Below are 24,354 nucleotides of genomic sequence, written 5' to 3'. Positions count from 1 at the left end.
TGAATTTGATTAGAAAGTCTAATGGAAACAAGATGGGATTTACCTAGGCCAAGAATGGACCAATTAATAAATATTGGATGGAAATTTCTCTAACCTATTTCTTTCATTTTCTCCAGGTAATCTCTTACTAACAACTTCCTCATAACTCCTTTCATTGTAAAGAAATATGATATTCTAAATTCACAACTTGTCTCAAACAAGAGAAAGAAACAAATAGAAAATGATTCATAAATATTCACAATATGTTACCTATTGTAACTACGTTCATAAATTATGGTCGATAAACAGTACAAGCTGCAAGGCAAATTGATCAAATACTCAAATCAAAGTTTCATGATTACCTTATCCCAAGAGAATCATTTACTTGTAACAATTCAATATCTTTATGAAAAAATTTCTATTCTATTAAACACCCATTTTGATTTTGTATCTGCTGCACAGCTCCTTTTTAATGCGGGGGCCATAAATATTTTAATCCAATTTTCTGTGACGTTCATGAATGGTTCAGAATGTTACAAAGATTTTAATTTTTGGACCATTGGAGATAGGGACCAACAATGTACATCAAGCCTTAACACTCCCTCACATGTACAGCCTATCGCACATAGAGAGGTAAAAGAGTAATGAATAACACCCATTTTGGGAACACAAGAGTTTTTAAACAAATTTACATCAAATGTGGGCAACAAGACTACAACCCTAGACCCCTGGCAACCATGGCTTCGATAGCGTGTTTTAAAGTTAATGCTGGAGGAGAGAAGAAGAAAAGAAAAAAAACAAAGAAAGCGAGAGAGAAGAAAAGGAGGCAGCAGTTTCCTACAGCATTACCTTCACTCCAGGTCTGCCTTCTTACACATAAATAATAATTATAAAAAATAAAATAAATAATAAAATAAATAAATAAATAAATAAATAAAACCTTGAATGGAAAAAATAGCCCCTCTTCCTTTTACACCACATAATTGCTAAAACAGTCTATCTCATTAAGTTCTAACAATTAGAATGTAATTTAACAATCTACGACAAAAGGAAAGGGATATAAATATCACATATTCCATAACTTTAACAAAGATAACAACATATACAAGACTTAACACTTCCCCGCACATGCAGTCTGGACTTTGGTTGCAGTGGAGAGATAAAAAAAAACCATAAGCAACACCCGTTACAAGGAATAAGATAATTATTAGCAAACATATATAAACACGGAGAACAAAACTATAACTCAAGAACCCATGGCAATTATAGCTCTGATACCATGTTAGATTACCACTATACAAAGTTTAAGCTGCTAGGTTGTTGTCCAACAATGTAAATCAAGCCTTGGCATCATCCACTCGAGAATACTGCACCCTAGTGCCCAAAACCTCTCGACTTTCAATCGAGTAGGATGCATAACCTAACCCATGTGATGGGATTTTATTCAAAGCTGCCCTCTCTCTCGCCCTCCTCCCCCCCCCCCCCCCCCCTCCTTCTAAAAAAAAAGGGTAGAAGGAGAAATTTGATTGTGTATATCATTTGTGTTCTTACTAAAATTTTAATAAACAATATTCTCTGAATTTCAATTTGATTCACTTCTACATTTCTAGTCACATGGGTGCGTTGTTTCAATAGTCTGTTCACGTAATCTCACGTCAAATTTCTATCTAAAAGGGGAAACATGTAACTTATGTATCTACATATATTTTTCATAAATTTTTAATTCATCCATGCACCAAACAAGTGTTAAGATGATGCATCTCAGAGAATCATAAAAGACAACTCCTGTCATGACTCAATAAGAACCCAGACCAACTCAGATTTGCAGAAAATTGTCTCAGCACCCAAAACCTGAGACTGCACACAGTAAAATCACAAACAGAAGGTGATACTAACTCAGGACCACGTGGGGCAATTCGTAGAAGCCGTAATGTAGGAGACAGAATCTGGAAAAAATCTTTGTCGGGGGATACAACCCGTACCTGTTAACGCAAATAATCAGATAATCAGAAAGGATTCAATTGCAAAGCAACACAAACTTTTTGGGCTACATCGGGAAAAATGTACACTTTTGTTATGATTTTCAAAAATATGTTTTATCAAAATTGAATAGTGTTGATGCTCAACATGAGAACAATCCCTTGTCTCTTTAAGAAGGAAGTATATTCTTAATATTAGCAAAAACGAGAAGGGAACTGATAACGTGTTCATTTGCTGCAAGTTTTTCCCTTCTTTGTCCCCCATTCCTATGTACAATGCTAGAATTTAGAAAGTAGTTAGTGGGAATTCTCGCAAATCTTCTTTGCCACAGTTGTTGAAGGCTTCACCTGCTTCTTTTCCTTAAGACGATGCTGTCTACCTGAAGTTCCCTCTAGATTCAAGCTGTAGATGAAATGGTTTGATGATGATAGAACTCATATTGTGTAATCTACTCAAATAGTCAAATGTTAAATGTTTTTTTATGGGGCAAAAAAAAAAGCACACATACACACAGAGATTACTGAATAGAAAAACAAGTACAAAAAGAAGCATAAGAAATCCCCCTTAAAAGATAACACCAGGGTAAAATAAGTGTAAAACGATGACCATATTGAACATCTTCAATTAATATAAATGTAATTCATAAAGTAACTAAATATTAGTTCTTATACAAATGCAACTAATTTAGACAGGGATGGTAGATTAGGCTTCATGTATTTAGAAGCACGGTTTTAAATAGCAACTGCGACCGTCACATAACAGTGTCACGTATGTTTCTTTTGGGTTCTCAGTATCATTACTAAGAAATCAGTGGGAAGAAAAATCACGGCCGTAGCGGCCGTTACAGACCACGACCATTATGTAAAGGCTGCTATGGCCATAATTACTACAGGACAATTATAGGGAAAAAAAATTATTTTTAACTTTTTCTTCTCACTTTTGTTTTTCCCTCCTTTCATAAATCATTCCCAATATACTATGGGAGAGGGGGGAAATTATACTGAAGATGATAATGATACAAAATTTACTATTTTTTTAAATACTCACAAGAGATGCATTGATTACCAATTTGATAATACTAATTGTAAGAAAGAATTTTTTTAAAAGAAAAAATTTCATTAGATAAATAAATAATGTACAATCAGGAGAGAAGACGTTTCCAACCCTGCTGAACATCTCTCTCTCTCTCTCTCTCTCTAGCAGTTTAATCATGTGTATCATAGAATTTCCAGAATGCCCATCACAAAAATTGATAGCATATAATTGGGGAAGGCATGCGTGTATGTTAAGCAATCCAACTCAACACTTTAAAGTCGATGTTCAATAACTCATATATTGATATCTTTCTCTTTGAATGAGATATTAATTTGAGCAAGGGTTTCATTAGATATCTGACAACTAGATTCCTTCTTTTTTTGGATTCAGTTCCTCCATCATATATCATGAAACCCAACTAGGTTTAGGAATGATACACTTTTAGTTATTGGGAAAACTCCAGTACTCTCTTTATGACCTAGTCCCTTTCTGAATCATCTAAACCCTCTTGGAAACTTGCTTAAGAATAAGTAAATAGGAATCTCGTATAAATACCATGTTATGTTCCTTCTACAAGCCCTATATCACTGCAAATAAAGCACAATTCCACAAAGCAATACCTTCCTTCCTCCTCTCAAGCCTCACGAAAGATATTACCAAGAACTCCTCTACTGTTCTCGGACAAACATAGCTTTCTCCAAAATAATTTAATAGCTTATTCCAAACCTTCCAAGCAAAATAACAACGCAAGAAAAGATGAGAAACAAATTCTGAACGATCAAAACAAAGCACACATATTAGGGGATAAACCCTTTAAAGGTCTTCTCATCTGTAGCACCTCATTAGTATTTATCCTATTAAGCACAATCAAACAAAGAAATGCTTAAATATTATATATTGGATTTTGAGCTTCCAGACTGCTATACAGAGAGGGAAGGAATTATTGGTACCAACCAAGAAATCATAGAAAGATTTACAAGAAAAAACACTCTAGGAATCCAACAACCAAGACCAACTATCATCCTCGGAAGATACCCTACACTTATTCAACATAACCAACAAAAAGATAATTCAATAGTTTCCCTATCACTCACGACTCTCCTCAAATAAAAATCCCAAGAAGGTAGAGGACCACCCGACTCTACAATAAAAGAAGAACGGGGATCATTATGCCCTAAGCTCAAACAAAATAAATGAGGAAATAGGTCGCCAAAACAACATTCCCCAACCAAATATCTTTCCAAAAATGAATATTGCAACCCTTTACACAACGCAAATTTAGTATGGGGAATAAAGCGAGGATAAATTTGGGAAATAGCTTTCCACAAGCCTTCAAAAAACATCTAGAACCCAAATTAGTATCCCACCCATCCCCATCAAGTCCAAATTTATTTTGATAACTTTATGCCACAAGGAGGGAACCTTTAACGGGAACCGCCAAAGCCATTTAGCCAGAGGAACCGTGTTTTTAGACACCAAATTTCTAAGACCCAAACCACCCTCTCTCTTAATCCTGCAAACGACTTCCCAATTCAATAAGTGAGCCTTAAAACCCCCTACCCCTAACCCCAAAAAGTCTCTCATAATTCTCTCAATCTTACTAGCCACTCCCATTGGAATTTTAAAAATTGATAGAAAATACAACGGAATACTAGACAAACAAGCCTAAATTAGAGGAATTCCCCCCCCCCCCCCTTTAAAGAAAAAAGAGTTCCATTCCACCCGTCTAAACGCTTGGACACTCTCTCCACCACCGCATCCCAAAAACTAGCTCCTCTAGGATTACCCTCAAAGTAACCCCCAAATAGGACATTAGCCACCCCAACTCAGCACACCCAACTTCCAAGGCTAATTCCTCTACACTCTTTACAAGCACGTTAATAACCGAGATTCCACTTTTCCATATTAATCTCCAACCCTGAGACCTTTTCAAACATTTGAAGAAGCTATTTAGAACAGAAGGCTTATGGTCCTCCAAGAAAAAGATAGTACCATCCGCAAGCCGAAGGTGTGACACCATACCCTGCCCACTTTAAGACCTTTCACTAAACCTCGATCCACCGCCTTTACAACCAACCTACTCAAAACATCTGCCACTAACACACCAAAAAAATAAAAGTGAAGAGAGAGGATCCTCTTGTCTAATCCCCCTTGTGGCCCTAAACCAAGATTTAGGCCCACCATTCACTATCACCGCAAAATTCACATTAAACATAAAACCTTTCATCCATTTATGCCATCTTTCTCCAAACCCTTTCCTTACTAAAATCTTATCCAAAAAAAAATTCCAACTCACTCTATCATAAGCTTTTTTCAAAATCCAACTTAAAGACAAGCCCCTTCTTCTTCATCCTCCTAATATCCTCAACGGTTCCATTCATAACTAGAATAGCATCTACAATTTGTCTCCACCCCCACAAAAGCTCTTTGGACTCTAGAAATAGTCCCATCAAGAACCACACTTAACCTATTAGCTAGCACTTTAGTGATTATTTTATAAACACTAAAAACTAAGCTAATCGATCTATAAGTCAAAATATTGATGGACCTATTTTTCCTTGGAACCTATTAATGGTTATTAATAAGGGTATTATGGTCATTCCTATTGTACTTACATATATTAAAAATAGAGGGAGAGACCTATCATTCAGTTTAGATCTTCCATTTTACCCAATTACTCAACACGGTGTCAAAGCATGATCCAAACTAAACCATACTCACCTCAGTCAACACCGGAAAACATCATTCCCGCGGCTCTCCTTCCTAGTTTGCCCTCCATCCCATATTATTTCACAAAACCAACCATACACCCATAAACAAAGCCCCCCAAAACCTCACCTCATGAAACCCCATCACCAGATGACCCCCCACGTGCTCCCATGTGCCGGCACGTGAATGAATTTCCAGCCACCTTTTTCTTTTTTTTCCTCTACCATGCTCTGATTCCCTCTCTAGACTACATTATCAAGCCTTCAGTTCAGTTTTTTGCTCAAAAGTTCAACCTTTTCCAACTATGCACTCGCGGCATTCCGTTAAGTCTGTTCAAGGCTTGTGAAGGCTTCTTTGTAAGTTTTTAGTAGTCGTGGCAGCATTCATATGTTCAGTTGTGAGGCTGTGGCAGTGCTATCTCCATCAGTGAGTTGTTCACCTCGTCCATGGCAGTGCGGCACCCAACGAATGGTTGTTTGATGCTTCGTGAAGCTGTTTATCAATTGTTATTGAGTTTATTGGGTCTGAAACAGTGGGATTTGCTGTGTTTTTTAATTCACTATTCTAATTCCTTCCATATACCAAAATATGAAGCTGTTGGGCATGTGTTTTTGCTCCAAGATCCAATCTTTGTTGTGACAATGCACTCATGGTAATTCTTTAGTTTTTGTTCGGTGTTAGTAACGGTCATTGGTGACCTTCTTGGGGCAGTGGCAGTCCTCGTAAGCTGCCTTTTTTTTTTTTTTTGTGTGTGTGTGTGTGAGGCTGTGGCAGTGTTTCTTTCTTGGGGCTGCAATCTGAGGTTGTTGGTGCTTTGTTCATGGTGTTTCCGGTGGTTCACCTCTCCAATTGTTCCAGTGCTGAGTGTTGCTTTCTTGAGGCTGTGTGTGAGTTTCTTGGTGATATGGCAGCCTTGTACTGATTTATCTGTGACTTGTCATTGTGGGTCACCTTGTTCATGGTTGTTTCGATTGTTCCAACAATTAATCTTATGATCATTGGTCTGAGTTTGTGAATGTTGGGATAGCGTTTGCAAATCCCAAAAGTATGATTCCTTTGTCAGTCACTTGTTTGAGTGAACCGCATACTGTGACTATCTCAGAGGAGGAGTGTTCAAGGTTTCTACAGTATCAATAGTCTCAACAAGCATCTTATCACATTGCTTCTTTTGCCCAGAAAGCTAGTCCTACAGTTTGCATGTCATCTGATATCCTTCCTACTAGGACTTTGATTAACAATTCAGCCACTGACCATATATCAGCTGCAACCAACTTCTTTTCTGATCTCCAATATCCTAAAAATCTCCCTCAAATTACCCTTGCTGATGGGTTCACTATCGCTGTTAAGGGGATAGGAACAGTAAATCCTACTCCTTCTATCTCTCTTTCTTCTGCTTTATACATTCCTAAATCTCCTTTCAATCTTATGTTAGTTAGTAAGCTTACAAAGTCACTAAATTGTTTTGTCACATTCCTTTCTGATTCTGTGGTTATTCAGGATCTGAAGATGGGAAAGACAATTGGCACAGGACGTGAGGCTCATCGACTTTACTACTTTGAGTCGACTTCTCCACCCATTGCCTGCACAATCGCAACTACACCACTTCAAATCCATTGTCGCCTTAGTCATGCGTCATTGGACAAGTTGAAGCAGCTAGTTGCTACATTGAGTTATGTGTCTAATCTTGAGTGTGAGTCCTGTCAATTGGCCAAGCATCATTGTGTTCCCTTTGCTCCCTAGGTCGACAAACAGGTGGTTAGTCCTTCCATGCTTGTCCATTCTAATATTTGGGGTCCTAGTCGTGTGGCATCAAAGTTGTCGTTTCTATACTTTGTTACATCTATTGATGACTATTCTAGGATGACTTGGTTATATTTAATGAAAGATCGTTCCGAGTTGGTTGATATCTTTTGTGCTTTCTGTTCTGACATAAAGACTCAATTTGATATGCCAATCAGGATACTTCGTAGTGATAATGCTACAGAGTACTTCAGTACTTATACAACTAACTCTGGTATGATCCATCAGTCCTCTTGTGCCCACATTCCACATTAAAATAGAGTTGCCAAGCGTAAAAATAGACATTCTTGAAGTCACTCATACCGTATTGCATCAAATGAATGTCCCCAAATTCTTTTGGAGTAATGTTGTGCTCATAGCTTGCTCCCTCATCAATAAAATGCCATCCTCTATTCTTGGTGGTAAAATCCCATATTCGGTTATCTTTCCTAAGGCTCCTTTGTTCTCCCCTCCTCCTCTTATATTTGGCTGTGTCCTTTGTCCATCAATTATATCCAAGAATGGATAAGTTGGATCCTCGTGCTATAAAATGTATTTTTCTAGGCTATTCCTATGCTCAAAAGGGACATCAATTTTATAGTCCTACTTTACATCGATTCTTTGTCTCTGCTAATGTCACCTTTTTTTAGTCTACACCATACTACTATGATTCCTTGAGTTCTGTTGACGTTGATGAGTCCCTTCCTCTACCTTGCCTTCCAGATCCAAGCCTAGTATCTGTGCCCAATCCTCCTACATCTTCATCTTGTTTGAGTCCTTCTCGCCGCTTGACTCATCCCAATTTGCAGGTATACACACAGCGATTCAAGGGAGAAGTGCCTCCTCCAACTTCTACTACTGTGCCTCGGATGATCTTATATCTCATGATGTTGATCCTCCAATACCTATTCAAAAAGGTAAACACACTTGTACCCAACATCCAATCTCTAATTTTGTTTGTTGTGATTTCTTGTCACCCTCTTATTACTGTTTTGTTAGTACTCTGTCTTCTGTTGTTCTTCCAAGATCCCATTTTGGGTGGAGGACGGCAATGGTTGAAGAGATGTTTGCACTACATGATAACGATACATTGGGATTTGGTACCTCTTCCTCCTGATAAGTCTATGGTTGGTTGTCTTTGGATGTACAATGTGTAAGTCAATCCTGATGGTTCTGTGGCTTATCTGAAGGCTCGCCTTGTTGCTAAGGGATATACTCAGGTGTATGGTTTGGATTATTCAGATACATTCTCCCCAATTGCTAAATTTGCCTCAGTACGTTTGTTCATTTCTTTAGCCACCACTTGTCATTGGCCTCTACATCAATTAGATGTGAAGAATGCTTTCCTACATGGTGATCTTCATAAGGAGGTATATGTGGAGCAACCCCCTGGGTTTATTGCTCAGAGGGGAGTCAGGCTTAGTATGTCGGCACAATAAGTCATTGTATAGATTAAAACAATCTCAAAGAGCATGGTTTGGCCTTTTTAGTGTTGTAGTACTTGAGTTTGGCCTTCATCGATGTGCAATTGATCACTCTATATTTTATCGTCGTACTCCATCGGGCAGTATTTTGCTTATTGTATATGTGGATGACATTGTGATCACATGTGATGATGATTATGGCATCCAGAACCTAAAGCTTTTTTTACAGAGTAAGTTTCAAACAAAGACTTGGGACCATTGAAGTACTTCTTGGGTATAGAAGTATCGAAATCTCGTACAAAAACTGTCTTGTCCCAGAGAAAGTTTGTTCTTAATCTTTTAGATGAGACAGAGTTGTGGGGATCCAAACCTGTTGATACAACCATGAATCCCACTAGCGAGTTAATGTCAGATATGGGTGATTTGTTGCCTAACTCAGGTCAGTACTAGAGACTTGTCAGAAAGTTGAATTATCTCATAGTCACTCGACCAAATATATCCTTCGCAACAAGTGTTGTGAGCCAATTTCTCGATTCCCCGAGAACAAGTCACTAGGATGCAGAAATTCGCATTTTGAGATATCTCAATTGTGCACCAAGGAGAGGTCTCTTATATCAAAATCAGGGTCACACTTATTCAAGGATATATATATGCAGATTAGGCCGGATCACCTTCCGATCGAAGATCCACAACCGGTTATTGTATCTTTGTCGGTAACAATTTAATGTCTTAAAAAAGTAAGAAACAAACTATGGTTGCTAGGTCAAGTGCTGAGTCAGAGTATAGGGCTATGGCACACACTACATGTGAACTTGCTTAGCTGAAAAACATGTTGAAAAAACTACGTTTTCTACATTCTCAACCTATGGGCTTGATGAATGATAATCGAGCTGCTATTCATATTGCCTCCAACACTATCTTCCACGAGCGGACAAAGCATATTGAAGTTGATTGCCATTTTAATTGAGAGAAACTCATACAAAAGCTCATTACGACCACTCATGTGAAGTCTGAGTTCCAACTTGATGATTTGTTCACTAAAGCCTCGGGACTTGCTCGTGTGAAATTCATTTGGAACAAGCTAGGAGCATATGATATGTATGCTCCAACTTGTAGGGGAGTGTTAATGGTTATTTAGTCTTTTGGCATGATTTTTATTATGTGTTAGTAATAAGTGTGAGTTAGTGAGGGTATTATGGTCATTCCTTTACATATATTACAACTAAAGGGAGAGACCTATAATTGAGTTTGGGTCTTCCATTTTACCCAATTACTCAACAGCACGAAAGCGATAAAAGTAGAATTAATACTCTTACCAAGAAACCCCTTCCAATAGAATTCATTAAAACCTTCATAAGGTCATTCTTCACCACTGTCCAACAATCTTGATAAAAAGCTAAAACTAACCATCTATCCAAGAGCTTTATCCCTCTCCATCCTAAAAATTGTAGCCCTAACTTCCTTTTTCTCAAAACGTCTCTCTAACTAGACTATCTTATCAACAGGCAAAGGATACCACTCTAACACTCTAATCCTTCCACCATTGATCTATTCTCATCCTCCTCAACGTACAAATTATAAAAATCAATGACCCCCGAAGCTATTCTATGGGGTCTGTGATAATAACCTCCCTATCCACCTCCATCTCGCTTATCAAATTCTTTCTCATTTTCACACAAGTCATTCTTCAAAGATACTCTTCTCATCTCTTCCTCCCCCAATAGAATATTATCTTCTTCCTTCCTATCTAACTCAACCAATTTTCCTAATATGCTAGCCTTTCTAAACCATAAGTCTTCGAACACCTCTATTCCAATCATTCAACTTCTTTTTTAACCTCTTTAGTTTTTTCATGAATCTAAAGCCTTCCTAATGCCTCTCCACATCCTCATTCCAAGAATCCATGACCGAGGGCTAAAAGGAATCATGATCCAACGACATATTTTCAAACCTAAAAGGAGTAGGTCCCCATGCAACCTTCCTTAATTCCAACAAGATCAGAATGTGGTCAAAAGTGGTCTAGGTAAAATGAATTGAGATAGATTAGGAAACTCATCCTCCCACTCTATACAGAAAAGGAATCTATCAAGACTACTCACTGCCGCTCTAGCCCCTCCCAACGGCCACATAAAATTAGCATTAACAAGAGGAAGGCCTCTCAAGCCACACTCCCTAATAATAAAGGAAACAAAACTCAGCATAGTAATAGTAACTCTATCACCTCCTTTCTTCTCTTAAGGAAACCTCACCAGTCACCACATTAAAATCAACTCCCACAATCCAATTAGAAGTACAAAATCCATACACATAACAAAGCTTTTTTTTGTCTTTTGAGAACAAAAGCCATACAGATAATTAATTTGCCCTTAATTGTAAAGGTGTTCTTTTTTCTCTTGGTGGAAGAATAACACTCATGCAGGCTTGTCTTTCAAGTATCCCTATATATTTTCTTTATATTTTCAAGATTCCGGTAGGGGTTGCTAGTAAGATTGAGAAGAAAATGAGGGACTTTTTGTGGTTGAGGGTAGGGGGTTATAGGGATCATTTGGTTAGTTGGGGAGTGGTAGGTAGGTCTAAACAGGAGGTTGGTTCAGTATTGGCAATTTGGTGTCTAAAAACACAACTCTTTCGACTAAAAGACTTTGACACTTTCTGCTAGAGAATTCTTCCGTGCGTCATTTAGTTGTTAAAGCAAGCATGGATTAAAATTTAAACGAGAATTTGTGGGATACTAATTTCAGATTTAGATGTTCTTCGGAGAGTCCGTGGAAAGCTATCCCTCAAAGTTATCCCCTCTTCATTCCCCATACGAGATAGCAATATCCATTTTTGGAAAGATCCTTAGTTGGGGAATGCAGTTTTGTCCACCCCTTTTCCACGACGTTTTAGCTTGAGCTCAGGACAGGATTATTTCAGTTCTTCTTTTGTTGTTGATCGAGGTGGCCCTTTGCCTTCTAGGATTTCCACTTTCGCAGATCATTAAACGATAGGGAGATGGAAGAGCTATCCTCTTTATTAGTCTTGTTGAATAATTGTTGTTTTTCTTTATAGGAGGATAGTCGATCTTGGTCTTTGGATCCTTCAGGGGTTTACTCTTGCAAATCTTTTTGTGATTTTTCTGAATAGATCTAATTTACCTTTTCCTATCTATAGATCCATTTGGAAGGACAAAGTCCCCTTTAAAATCAAGGATTCATCTAGTTGGTTGCACTTAATAGAATTGATACTAATAACTTGCTGCAGGTTAGGAGACCTTTGAAGGCTATATCTCAAGACATCTGTGTTCTTTGTTTTAGTTGTTCAGAATCTGCATCGCATTTGTTCACTCATTGTGATTATGCTTGGAGGATATGGAATAAGCTATTTGGTATTTTAGGCAAATGTTGGGTGAGTTCTGGGGGCAGTGGAGGACCTTCTAGCTATTTCTTTTTCCAGTTTTAGCAGGAAAAAAGAAAGGGCAGCGCTCTGGAAATGTGCTTTTTTGCAGTCTTTTGGGGGCTTGGATGGAGCATAACACACATATTTTTCTGGGGAAGAAATTGTCTCATCCGCTGGTTTGGGAAAACATACGTTAATTGGCTTCTCTTTGATGTGTGGGTCTGAGGAACTTTAAGGGGTGACCACTTTTCTGATATTCAGTGCGATTGGCATTATATGTTGAAGTGTTAGGTTCATGTTGGTTTTTCTTTCTTTTTTTTATTTTTTTTGGTTTTCAAGTTGTTTCTTTGTGTTTTGTATCAAGATTTTCCAGACCACATTAAGGACATGTCTTATCCTTTGGGCTAAATATTTTTTCTATTTTAATGGAAATTCATCTTTTATTATTATAAAAAAAAAAGAAGGGGGAGGGGGGGGAGGGGGCTTAATTGAAACTTGATTTAAAACAATTCAATTCACCCCCTCTTGGGTTGCCATCTAGAAAAAGAGAAGACAAGCGGTCACCTAAACTTAGTTCTTAACAAAATTAATCCTATTTCCAAGGAAGAAGGCCCTAAAGGCACTTGGTCCAAACAGTTGTGTGATGTGTAAATCTTATAATAAAACATGTGCCCATTTTTCTTCATTTTCAAAATGCAAAGAAGCTTTTTGTAAGTGTGGGTTTGTCCAGCTGCTGTGGGAGATCTTATGAAAGCCAAGTGTTGGGGTGAAATAAGTGGTCTAGTGACAATATATGTGATTTTCTATTCTTTTAGAGATTATGAAAGGAATATACATACATATATATATATATATATATATATATATATATAATCTTTTTTTGGTCTATGGTTGGACATTTGGAACCGTAAGGGCATAATTAGCTATTTTATCAGTTATTATGTTGGCTTTACGAAATATGATTAGTAGCATCATTCTAATGAGTCTATAGTACGCAGCCTTGCCTTGCATTTTTGCAAGAGGCTGTTTCCATGCCTCAAACCTATAATGCCCAAGCTACACAGTGACAACCCTACCATTGTGCCAAGGCTCCCCTACAATCATTCTAATACCTTGCACAACGGTTGGACTATTAATTTTCATAACCAAGCCTAAGAGGGTGAGAGGCAATCGTTTTGAGAGAGATGGGCATGATAGACAAAAACTACTATTGTTTCTGGCAAGCCATTTTTCCAATTGAGTTAATTGAGTGTATTTTTCATTTTGCTTCAGGGAGTATGCATTGTGTTACAAGTAACCATAGATTCCAATAAGTTATTTTGTCTGACAGAGTAAATCGAGGACGTGGAAATATTGTGGAGAAACTGAGGCAAAAGGTTGAACCTAGTTATTTTGTTTTGATTAATTTAATATGTCTCTTAACAAATATTTTAGAGCTGAAAGAAAGGTTTCCAAACTGGATTCTTTAAAAGACGGATCTATTCATCCAACAGAGTACACAAAGAGATGTACTTCATACCTGATTCTGGATGTAAAGGAACTTCAACGGTAGATTAATCGGATGGATGAGTTCTGGTTGGGACACTATCAACTACACAAGGGTTCAAGGGGAACTATAGTAAGGATTGAAAAAGGTTTCTCAGTCATAAATGGTTTTGAAACAACGGGGTCAATTTCTTGTTCCTGAAAAAATTGAAGGAAAGAGGCAAGATGAACTCTATTGGAATACCAGAAAGGAGTGAAACAGTAGGTTGGTAGAGCTTGTGGAAAAATTTTTCAGGTGTTTTGATTGGAAGAAAAGAGGAGTTGAGGAGAAGTCAAAGACAAGGCTTTCCTATGTTGGGATTTTGGTTTGACGAACATCAGAAGCTGTAAGAAATCAAGCTCGGTTTTTCAACATCCATATTATACCAAGGCTCTGTGCCATTCTCCAGTGAAAAATTTGGAACCTCCTGTGAACGCTCTATTGGAGTTGGTGGTTGCATTGGAGTGACGAGATTACAGGCGAGAAACCAAGAAATTCAGATTTTAAGGAAAGGATCCTTGGCAGGGGAGGATACAGTGGAAATTTCAATTTTAGAAGATTTGGGGCTTCATATGGTTCGTCCAAGGGGAGTGGGATTAAGTCTTGGACTGCAAAACCAAATAGAGTTATTTAGGTCAACCCAAGACAAAATATTTGTTGGAGATGTGGCTCATATTTGAGTGGAACACATGTGCCAAGGAAAATATAGTGATGAAAAGAACAAGAAGGCTAGTTGCAAGATCAAATTGTCGACAGATTGGTCGACGGTATGAGAGATGGTTAGCACTCAGTATCAAACCGTCAACGGTTTCAGTTTGCAGTAGGAATAGCTCTCGGCATCAAACTGTCGATGGTTTGCTTGAAACCGTCAACGGTTTCGTTCAGCGCAAGTCATGGATTTTTGAATTAGTGATCAGTAAATTGGGAGATTTTGGAAGATTTTCTTCCAGGGATAGCAACAGAAGTGTTTTAGTTATAGTATGAGTCTTCTGTATGCATAGGGTTAGTATTTAATCAATATTTTGTAACCCTTGATAATAAGCTTTATGTAAGCTTCACATGAGATAGTGAAAAACAGCCGCTTGCTCTCGTGGACATAGGCACATTGTCAAACCACGTAAATCTTGTGTTTTTTATTATTGCTTTCGTTGATTCTCTTTGAAAGTGATTGCTTGTTCCGTATATTTATCATTAAGTGCTTGCATTACTTGTTCCGGTTTGATTCAAGTTTACAAAGGTCTTCCGCTACGCACTCGCATCAACAATTGATATCAGAGCGCCAATTTCAACAATTGGTATCAGAGCTATTGGTTGCAATGGCTAAGATCTCTTCGGTGAAATTCGATGTTAGTAAGTTCGATAGAATGGGAAATTTCGAACTTTGGCAGAGGAGGGTTAAGGACTTGTTGGTGCAGCAAGATATGGTAAAGGCACTATACAGAAAGAAGCCGGAAGGCATAGACAACACAAGTTGGAAGGAGTTGGAAGCAAAAGTTATGTCTACTATCAGGCTTTGTCTGGCCAATGACGTGTTGCATCACGTCATAAATGAGGAATCGCCAACAGCAGTTTGGCTGAAACTGGAGCTGCAACTGAAAGTTCTAAGTCAAATAATACCGTTTTTTCTAAAACAACCACACACAAAACGGAACATATTCTTAACTACATTGTTTTGGATGTTTGGGGTCTAGTGAGGGTAGCATCACGGGTTGGACATGGGTACTTCGTGAGTTTATAACGAAAGGTCTGGGGGTACCTCATGCGGCACAAGTTGGAGATGTTTGCTAGGTTTAACTTGTGGCTGAGGTGGAATACCAGACCAAGAGAAAGTTCCTCAGGTCAAACATTGGAACTGAGTACATTGGTGTTCAAGGAGTTTTGTGAGCATGGCAGGTTGTATGCAGGGTTTGCAAGGAACTTCTTAATAAAGTTAGTGAGTATGGCGGGTTTCTCGATTAACCGATCGCCAAAGGTATCACTAGATGGGAGAGTTTCAGGAGAAGCTTGGACAGGTTATGTGGTAGTCTTCTCTACTTTGAGAAAGCTTGGAGGTCCAGCCATGCACGTTTCTAGTGAGGTGAGATCTAAGATTGGTGCAACATCGAACGGTACATCTTTCTGGGATATAAGAAAGATGGATTCAAGCTATGTGATCCAATGGCAAATAAGGTGGTGATCGGTGGAGACATGGTTTTTGATGATAAATCCATGGTGCAGTGTATTCAACTAGATAAAGAGAAACAGATGCAAGAAAGCTGCAGCAGCAACGAGCATATTGTGCTGGTGGAGTTGGAGACTTGGGGCAGAAGTGCAAGGAGCTTGAGCTCAGGAGACTAGCAGTATCACAATATAAACAGGAACGAAAAGGAGATTGTGATGCAGGTGGAGTTACAGACTTAGGGTAGAGATAACATCGTTCATATTGCAAGGAGTTCTAACTCGGGAGACCAACAGGATCACAATGGGCCCAGGTGCACTATCAGGCCACCGCCCAAGTATAATTTTGATGACCTAATGTCTTATGCATTCATCACTACTAGCAGGGTTCCTACTATTTTTCAAGATGCAGTGCACAACAAAGGGAAAAATAGGTGGACGAGTGCTATGGTGGAGGAGATGGAGTTATTGCATAATAATTAGATGTGGGAGTTGGTGGAGCTTCCAAAGGGGAAGAGGGTGATAGGATGCAAGTGGGTAATCATCCTATTGTTTTATGTGAATGGCATATCAATTGCTGGGAAGATTTTGACTGAGGTTAGTCAGTCAGAAAGGAATTTGACATGAAGGTTTTGGATGTTGCCAAGAGGATTCTTGGGTGGGAGATTCGCAAGTATAAAGAAAAAAGGAGATTGGGGTTCTCTCAGGGTGGCTTTGTGGACATAATCGCAGGGAGAATGTGGTTATCTCAGGATGGTACACCGGTGGCAAATCAATGTAAACTGTCTACCGCTCAGCACCCAAGGATGGATGGTGATGCTCAGGTCATGTCAAAGGTCTCTTACGCCAGTGTAGTGGGGTACTTCGGCGGGCAACAGAGCAATTCGTTAGTTGTGAGATTCGTGGATGCAGACTATGTAGGGGTCTTGGATGAAAGGAGGTCTACAATAGGGTATGTTGTGGGAGGACCTATTTGTTGGAAGTCCAAGGTACAGTCTCAGGTTGCACTTTCAACATTTGAGTTGGAGTACTTGCCAGTGGCTGAGGCTGCCAACAGGCTGCCAAGGTAGCATTGTGATTTAAAGGATCATTCAAGGAGCTGGGTATTCAGTTAGGTGGAGTTCCTGTTACCATGGACAAGTTCAAGCGTCGCTTGGACTAAGTTTACGTCTCCAGGTGCTAGACTAGAGGCAGTCCCAATCTACTAGCCCGGGAGGAACAACGGGGTTATGCTTTCGGATTTCTCCTAATTGGTGACTATTCGCTAAGGTGGAGATTGTTGGAGATGTGGCTCATATTTGAGTGGAACGCATGCACCGGGGAAAACATAGTGATGCAAAGAACAAGGAGGCTAATTGCAGGATCAAACTGTCAACGGATTGGTCAACGGTATGAGAGATGGTTTGCTCTCAGTATCAAACCGTTGACAGTTTCAGTCTGCAGCAGGAATAGCTCTCGGCACCAAACCGTTGATGGTTTTCCTGAAACGGTTGACGGTTTCGTTCGGCACAAGTCACGGATTTTTGAATTGGTGATCAATAGATTGGTAGATTTTGGAGGATTTTCCTCTGGGGATTGCTACAGAAGTGTTTTACTTATAGTACAAGTCTTCTGTACGCATAGGGTTAATATTTACTCAATATTCTGTAACCCTTGATGAGAAGTTTGATGTAAGCTTCACATGAGATAGTCAAAAAACAGCTGCTTGCTCCCGTGGAAGTAGGCACATTGCCGAACCACGTAAATCTTATGTCTTTGATTATTGCTTTCATTGATTCTCTTTGTGAGTGATTGTTTGTTCCATATATTCATCGTTGAGTGTTTGCATTACTTGTTCCGGTTTGATTCGAGTTTGCAAAGGTCTTCCGCTGCGCACTCACATCAACAATTGGTATCAGAGCGCCAATTTCAACAATTCATAAAATCAGGGCTAGGAAAGGGTCGGATGGGCCTGATCCAAATAAAAATAGATTGAGCTTGAAGGGAGATAGTGTGTTAGGAACTAAAGATGCAGATAGGTTGGATTGGGAGGTGCTGATTCAAGCTCTGGAGATGAGCACATGCAGAACCAAGATAAGCTCATTCAGAACCAACAAGACATAAATCTGGTAGTTAACAAAGGAATGAGTCAAGATATTCAACAAAGAAAGGAATCAGAGCAGGCTGTCGCTGCTAATTACATGAAAATTGTGGATGTTGATTATACAAGAGGACACTCCAGAAATCTAAGGTTAAGGTAAAGAAAGGTCAGAGGGAATTAGCAAATTTGACGTGCCTCGGGGAATTATGATGGGAAGGGCTTGAAGAGGGGTTCTCTTGATTAATTTTAGTTTTTTTTATCTTTCAAATTTTTATTTTGTTCTTTTTTTTTCCCTTTTTTTATTGAGGATTTCATATGCTTGCCTAGTCTCTATATTATCTCTCTCTTTTAATAAATCTTCTTTTGCTTTCAAATAAAATAATGATAGTAAGAGGACATTCCAGTATATATGGCATACAGACTACCATCTCATTTTCAGCAAGCTATGTCCTCAATATTGTCTGCTTGGAAGAAAAACAGATAAGGGTTTGGAAAAAATATATTCACAAGGAGGTTTCAGATGATGAACAGGAGAGTCTCAAGTGAAAGTGACACAGGTCTCTTACTGGGCCAATCGATTGCAGAGGATGGTTCAGTTGATGAGAGTATGTAAGTTCCCATAAATTTATAGAGGGACCTGCTGATGGCATTTTATCCGTAAGAGATGGTGTTCTGTTTTTTGGGCAAGAGTAAGTGAGGGATGAACAATGTAGAAGCTCCTCTGAAGAAGCACAGATTGGTGTTGACCAGTTACAGACTATAGAAACCAATTAGATTATGTACCTGAGGAGGGCTCCTTGGCCTTTATCTTTCAGTTGGGAATATTGTCCTTTTAATGTCTCTAATGTCCCAGACTCCGATATGGACGTGGGTAAGGCTCAGACCGATTTGAATGAGGAATACAAAGTGGACTCACATTCTCCAAGGTATATTACTTGTTAGTATATTTGAAATTACTGAAAATAACTTGTGCCAAAGAGAGGAATCTAGTAAGAAGGTATCTTAACCATTAACTCTTTGGGGAGTGAGAGGGCCGACTAGGACTTGAAGAAACTCCTTGAGGGGATGGGTTTAAAGTTAGTGAGTGCTTTAGGGAAGGATTTGAAGGTGGTTGTCACTCCTAGAACCTATAGGCATTAATAAGTTGGCTAGCTCCATTAATTATAGGCTTCTTTCGTGCAGATGGATGTTTTCGTTTGAGGGGGGAGGAGGGTATGGTAAGGGAGTTAGTTAAATATGAAGACAATTAGTTGGAAGATAATAGTTTTATGGGATGTGAGGAAGAGAGTGCTCAGTAAGGAACTTTTTAGAAGTGCTCCTGATTGTTCTCATTCAAGAATTAAACTTGAAAAGATGGATGCGGCATGGTTAGGGGTATTTGGGGATTTTAATTATTTGGGACACTCATTCCATTTGTTAGATACTAGAGGTAGAGTTAATCTTGGATTACGTTCGTCTATGGTCCTACTAGGCCAGAGCTTAGGCCTTTTTGTGGGGATGATCTATATGCTGTTTTGGGGTTTGTTTACCTAGATAGTTATCTGGGGGCCAGGGGTGGTTAAGACTCTGAATGTCAGATTTCTCCGCAAACCCAGCTTCTTCTTTTTTACTCTTTTCCATACCGCCTTCTAATACCTTTTCAATACTTGACACAATTTTCAACCCGTGATCTTGTTTTGAATCAAATATGCAGCTAGAATTCTGAACTTGGTCATTCTGACTCAAATATCAGAAAACAGTATGCGGGATTTGCGCAAAACGTTAAAAGTCCTCCTCTCCAATACTCATTTCCTGAGATCCAAGAGCAAAATTTTGAACCTGCACTTTATCCGGCACCAATAAGGAGGTACTTGTGTCACCATTACCGCACACATGGGCCTGAACACCACTTTGACCTTTGGCTGGAAACCCCTTCTAAGAGAGCTTTCCTCTGGATCCAAAGAATAGACCTTTACTAGACATCGGGCTTGTTCAAATAATTGTCCCAATTTAGTTGAAAAAGAAATACCACCTTTTTCAATAACTTGGGCCAGGTCCAAAACGAGTAACATACAACCTGGCCAAATTCTTTTCGCAGCCTCCTCCCCCAAGCAACCCTGGCCACCTCTGAGATGATCGCAACACCATCCAGAACCCTAGATTCCTTTACATTCAGATTGATCCAATTTGTATAGATTTGTGATGGCCCAGGTTCATTCAGTTGCATCACACCTCCACATTGAAAGCACAATTCTTCTTTCCTGGATAACACACCCGGATTTCAAGAATTAACTTGGATACTGCGACCCTCTCCATCCCTCTGTTTTCCTTTCACGCATAGAACTATCAGCACCAACACCTTCATAATCCTCACGAAAAACCTTTGCCATCTTGCAAGTCACTTCTTTGCCAACTGTCACCCTAAGCACCTCCAGCAATAAACAGTGACATTTTCTTTCCTTTCCATGCCAGCACTAACCCAAAATACTTTCCCACCTTCGTCCACCTAATCAACATCCAATACTTTGTGAATCCCATTCAAAAAGTCCAAAATCCCCTTTGCATCTGACCAAAAGAAGACAAACCATCAGCAAAGCAGACCACCGCTTCTTTATAAAACCTAACCCACCTGTCATGGGAGGCATCATTCTCAACCACAAGCAAATAGGAGATCTCCCCAACCTTCTCTAATTGCAAATTGAAGGTTTCTCCTTCAATCTGAACCGATCATTTCAGCATAACCTAACACCTCTCTCGCCTTTGATAATTAGGTCAGCCATAATCGAAGGCTGAAGAGTGATAGATATCTCCCTTATTTACGGAGAGCTAAAATCAGAAGCTACAAAGGGTGAATGGGGGGAAATCAGAGGGACAGAAGGAGGGAAAAGGAGAATTAGGGTTTTCATCGAAGAAGAGAAGAGGATAAAGAAGAAGCAGGTGAAGAAAAGAGATTGAGTGAAGTTCCAGAGAGAGGTTACTCCATGGTCGCGATCTTGGAGGAAGGTGACGGCTTGGGAGGCATCGTGACCTTTCTCTCAACACCATGGTCTCTCACTTGGAGGAAGTTGTTGGCTTGGGGAGGCATCGTGAGAGCCAAAAAGCTTTCCCCCTCTTCAGTGTCATTGAAGAAAATTAGGTTTGTTCGGGATCTGTGGAGGATATGTTGGCCATTTTTTTAACAGGCTTTGGAGGGACTAAAGACATATCACTTTGGAGATGTGGGTGCTGCGCTATGTCGTGGATGTTAGGCTGGAAAGAAAGCCCATATTTAAAGGGAAGGAAGACTTCTTGGTCTTTGGTTTAGGATAAGATTCAGTATTTGGCTTCATTATGGGCTGTTGTTGCTGGCTGTTTCATGGGTTTGTCTCTTGGCCCTTGAGGATGTTCAATGTGATTGATGCACTGTTTTGTATTAATTTTTTTTGTTTTTCTATTTTTGTTCTTTTGTTATTTTTAGGAGGATTTCTTATTCTTCAGTCTTGTACTTTCTCTATCAACAATACATTTCTTCTTTTTCAATCAAAACAAATGCTTGGGCATAGAGTTGTTTTCCTTGCTTCTGTTTCAGCTTCAGTTTTAGGCTCATTCATGGGTTTTTCCTCAAGAAACATGCAAATAGATCATAGGTTATGTTTGCTTTGTGGAATGTCTAATCCTAGGAATTAGTTACAATAGGTTAGTTATAATTAGTTACACAAAAAATGATGAGTTATAATGAGTTACACAAAAAATTATGCTGTTACCATAAAGCAAATAACAAGTGAAACTTTTTATGAATCCATAACAAGGAATAGACAAAGAATAACTATTCCCTAATTTCACCATGGGAATATCTATTCTTTTTTTGTTACATGTTGGATTAAATAATAAGAATATAAAAGGAATAGCTATTACCACTGTCCCCGAACTTTTTAGTGTATTCCATCTTATTCCAAGGAATAGATATTCCATGAACCAAATGTAACCATAGAGTAATACCAGTATAATGTTCTCTTACCCATGGAGGAACTCTTGTCCCCCTCATTAGTCCTTTCTCTCTTCCCTTTTAAGAAATTTCCTTCCTTTATCTATTTAAAAAAAAATCTTCTACTAACATTCTGAGGTAGAGCCTTGATATAATTATAAGACTGCTATAATCAAATTTAAAAGCGCACAAGATCAACTCACAGAAACAAGCTCTCCAAATGTGAAGACTAGATTGTCTACATCATGCCCTCTTCGTAACTACCACTCAGTTGGAGGCCTAGAACCATGTGCACTAGGTCTTGCATTTATTACATTCAAATTGAATTGGGAGAACCAAGCACATGTTCACCATATAATTACCAACAGCTTAAGGAAACCATCTCAAATACTAACACGGCCTAAGGAAACTACCTTGAAGCCAGAATCAACACTTCTTAAAGCCAATGTTCCAATTGCATCATCAGCTTCAACACCCGGCACCTGCAGAGGGAATATGAACAATTACCTCTAATCACCATGGTAACCTGATCATATAAATGTGTTATAATCTGATAGAACTAATACCTCAATCACTTTAATTGACATAGCCTTGATGGATGCTTTAAAATATGGGAGTCCTTGGACAATTGTATCAGGAGTGGGGGCACGGTTGCTTTTATACGAAGGGTATAGAGTGTGGCGAAAATTCAAACCTTCAAAATACTTGAGCAAATTAAGTTAGAAGCACTACTTTTGAAGAAAAGGAAAACCTGTAAAGCATTGCATATACAACAGATGGATAAATTTTTTTCAGATATTCTTGGAAGAATGAAATTTTTAAGCACCAAAGGAATGATCACAATTGCATTAAAGGCACAAAAGTGGTCCAAAAAGGACAAAATAAAGCAAAACTCTCTCATAGCAAAATCCATGCTAATAAACACATTGCCCTCAATAGAGCAAAATAATGAAAACAATTTCTGTAACTTTACAAGTGGAACATTATGCTGATTTGAGCTCCTGGCAAGTCTTCACAGGAATATAATAGAATGCTGCATAGCATCAAGATATTATGCATAAACCCAAATATGTTTGGGGTACATCTCTAAATTGGTATTCATGTTTATTAGCACATTCTGATTTGAATTTCAGATTCTAAGACCAACTATAAAGTGAAATGCCTATTTAAAAAATAAAAAGTGAAAAAAAAAAAGGTGTCTCCTGTGCACTATCTCTGCAAGTGCAAAACTAATACACCAAACTGAATAAAGTTCAAATAACAATTGATAAATCCATACGCCGAAAATAGCATGGATAACTAATTTAAAAAATTATCAGAAAAAATGGCAAAACAAGCTTCCTAAAAACACAAGACAAATTTATTACAATTATGAAAAGCCCCGATCATGAGCTAATTCCTCCTATATAAATTGAGGTAGTTTCATTTTTCTAAACGTTTCTTAAGGTTCTGCCTTCGTTGGTCTAAAAAGGTATTATGAAAGTGGAGTAAAGTGTTTCTTAGGACTTGAGAATAGCCGTTGGCTTCAGCTTAATCAAGCATTTGAGAAGATGGCATCTGTTCGAATTTGGTTGGCGATTTGGATTTCATTTTTCAAGGTATCTATTAACTGCAACATTAGGATGTTTTGTATATTGTGTTTTACACACTGTCAGCTTTGGGAAAATGCACAAGGTGCTGGGTCAACCTGAAGCTATTAGAAACCTCCAAATCAAAGATGATGCGAAACCCTAGGTACTTGAAACGTTAAAGGATGAGGAGGTGTTTGCTTGCCTTCTTTTAATGCAAAATATCAAAGCAAGCATGAAACATCTTGCAGGACTACTTAAATGGAAGAAATGCCACGTCTAACTATTACAAATGAGCCTAGAAATTATCATGCAAGATTAGAGTTTTTTTTGTATAACAAAAGAAATTCATTGGTAGATTAAGAATGTACAAACAGGAGAGGAAGATGTCTCCTTACCAAACTCTCAGTAACCACAGAAAAATCAAAAAGCAAAAACTAAAAAAGCATGAAAAGAAACTCAATGATCAGCATGCCCTAACAAGACAACAAGGAATGCTAATTGTGCTGAATATCTGAAAAACACACCCCCTTGAAGTTCCCATTACCCACACACCAAAGAGAAGCCAAATAGTGAATCTTCTCCCAAGCTAACAGAAATGACAGCTTCTTCCCTGAGAAAATATGTGCATTTCATTCCATCCACAGGCCCCAAAATACTGCAAAGGAAGCACATTTCCATAATGCTTTTCTTTCCTTTCCCCTACCAAAACTGAAAACAAATTGCCACAAACTCCTCCAGTCTCTGGAAAAACCCGACATTCTCCAAAATAATTAAATAACTTTTTCCATACCCTC

At 38.6% G+C, this 24,354-nt stretch overlaps 1 protein-coding gene across 5 annotated transcripts in view; it reads right to left on the bottom strand.

The window, feature by feature from the left end:
* LOC131150521 (uncharacterized) overlaps window positions 1-24,354 on the bottom strand; it is a 110,666-nt gene that overhangs the window by 48,753 nt on the left and 37,559 nt on the right. For all 5 annotated transcript variants that reach the window (XR_009135552.1, XM_058101281.1, XM_058101283.1 and 2 more), the window contains 3 exons: window positions 22,556-22,683; window positions 22,403-22,471; window positions 1,876-1,961 (listed from right to left, as the gene is read on the bottom strand). Coding sequence is in view for 4 of the 5 variants with exons in the window: in XM_058101281.1 (XP_057957264.1) it covers window positions 1,876-1,961; window positions 22,403-22,471; window positions 22,556-22,683 (283 nt within the window). In the remaining variant the exon portion in view is untranslated. The remainder of the gene's footprint in view (window positions 1-1,875; window positions 1,962-22,402; window positions 22,472-22,555; window positions 22,684-24,354) is intronic.

This window comes from Malania oleifera, chromosome 3 (genome assembly GCF_029873635.1).
Source record: "Malania oleifera isolate guangnan ecotype guangnan chromosome 3, ASM2987363v1, whole genome shotgun sequence".
Classification (NCBI taxonomy): Eukaryota; Viridiplantae; Streptophyta; class Magnoliopsida; order Santalales; family Ximeniaceae; genus Malania; species Malania oleifera.
The sequence above is the reverse complement of the archived record's forward strand: the minus strand, read 5'-3'. Positions and strand labels throughout refer to the sequence as shown.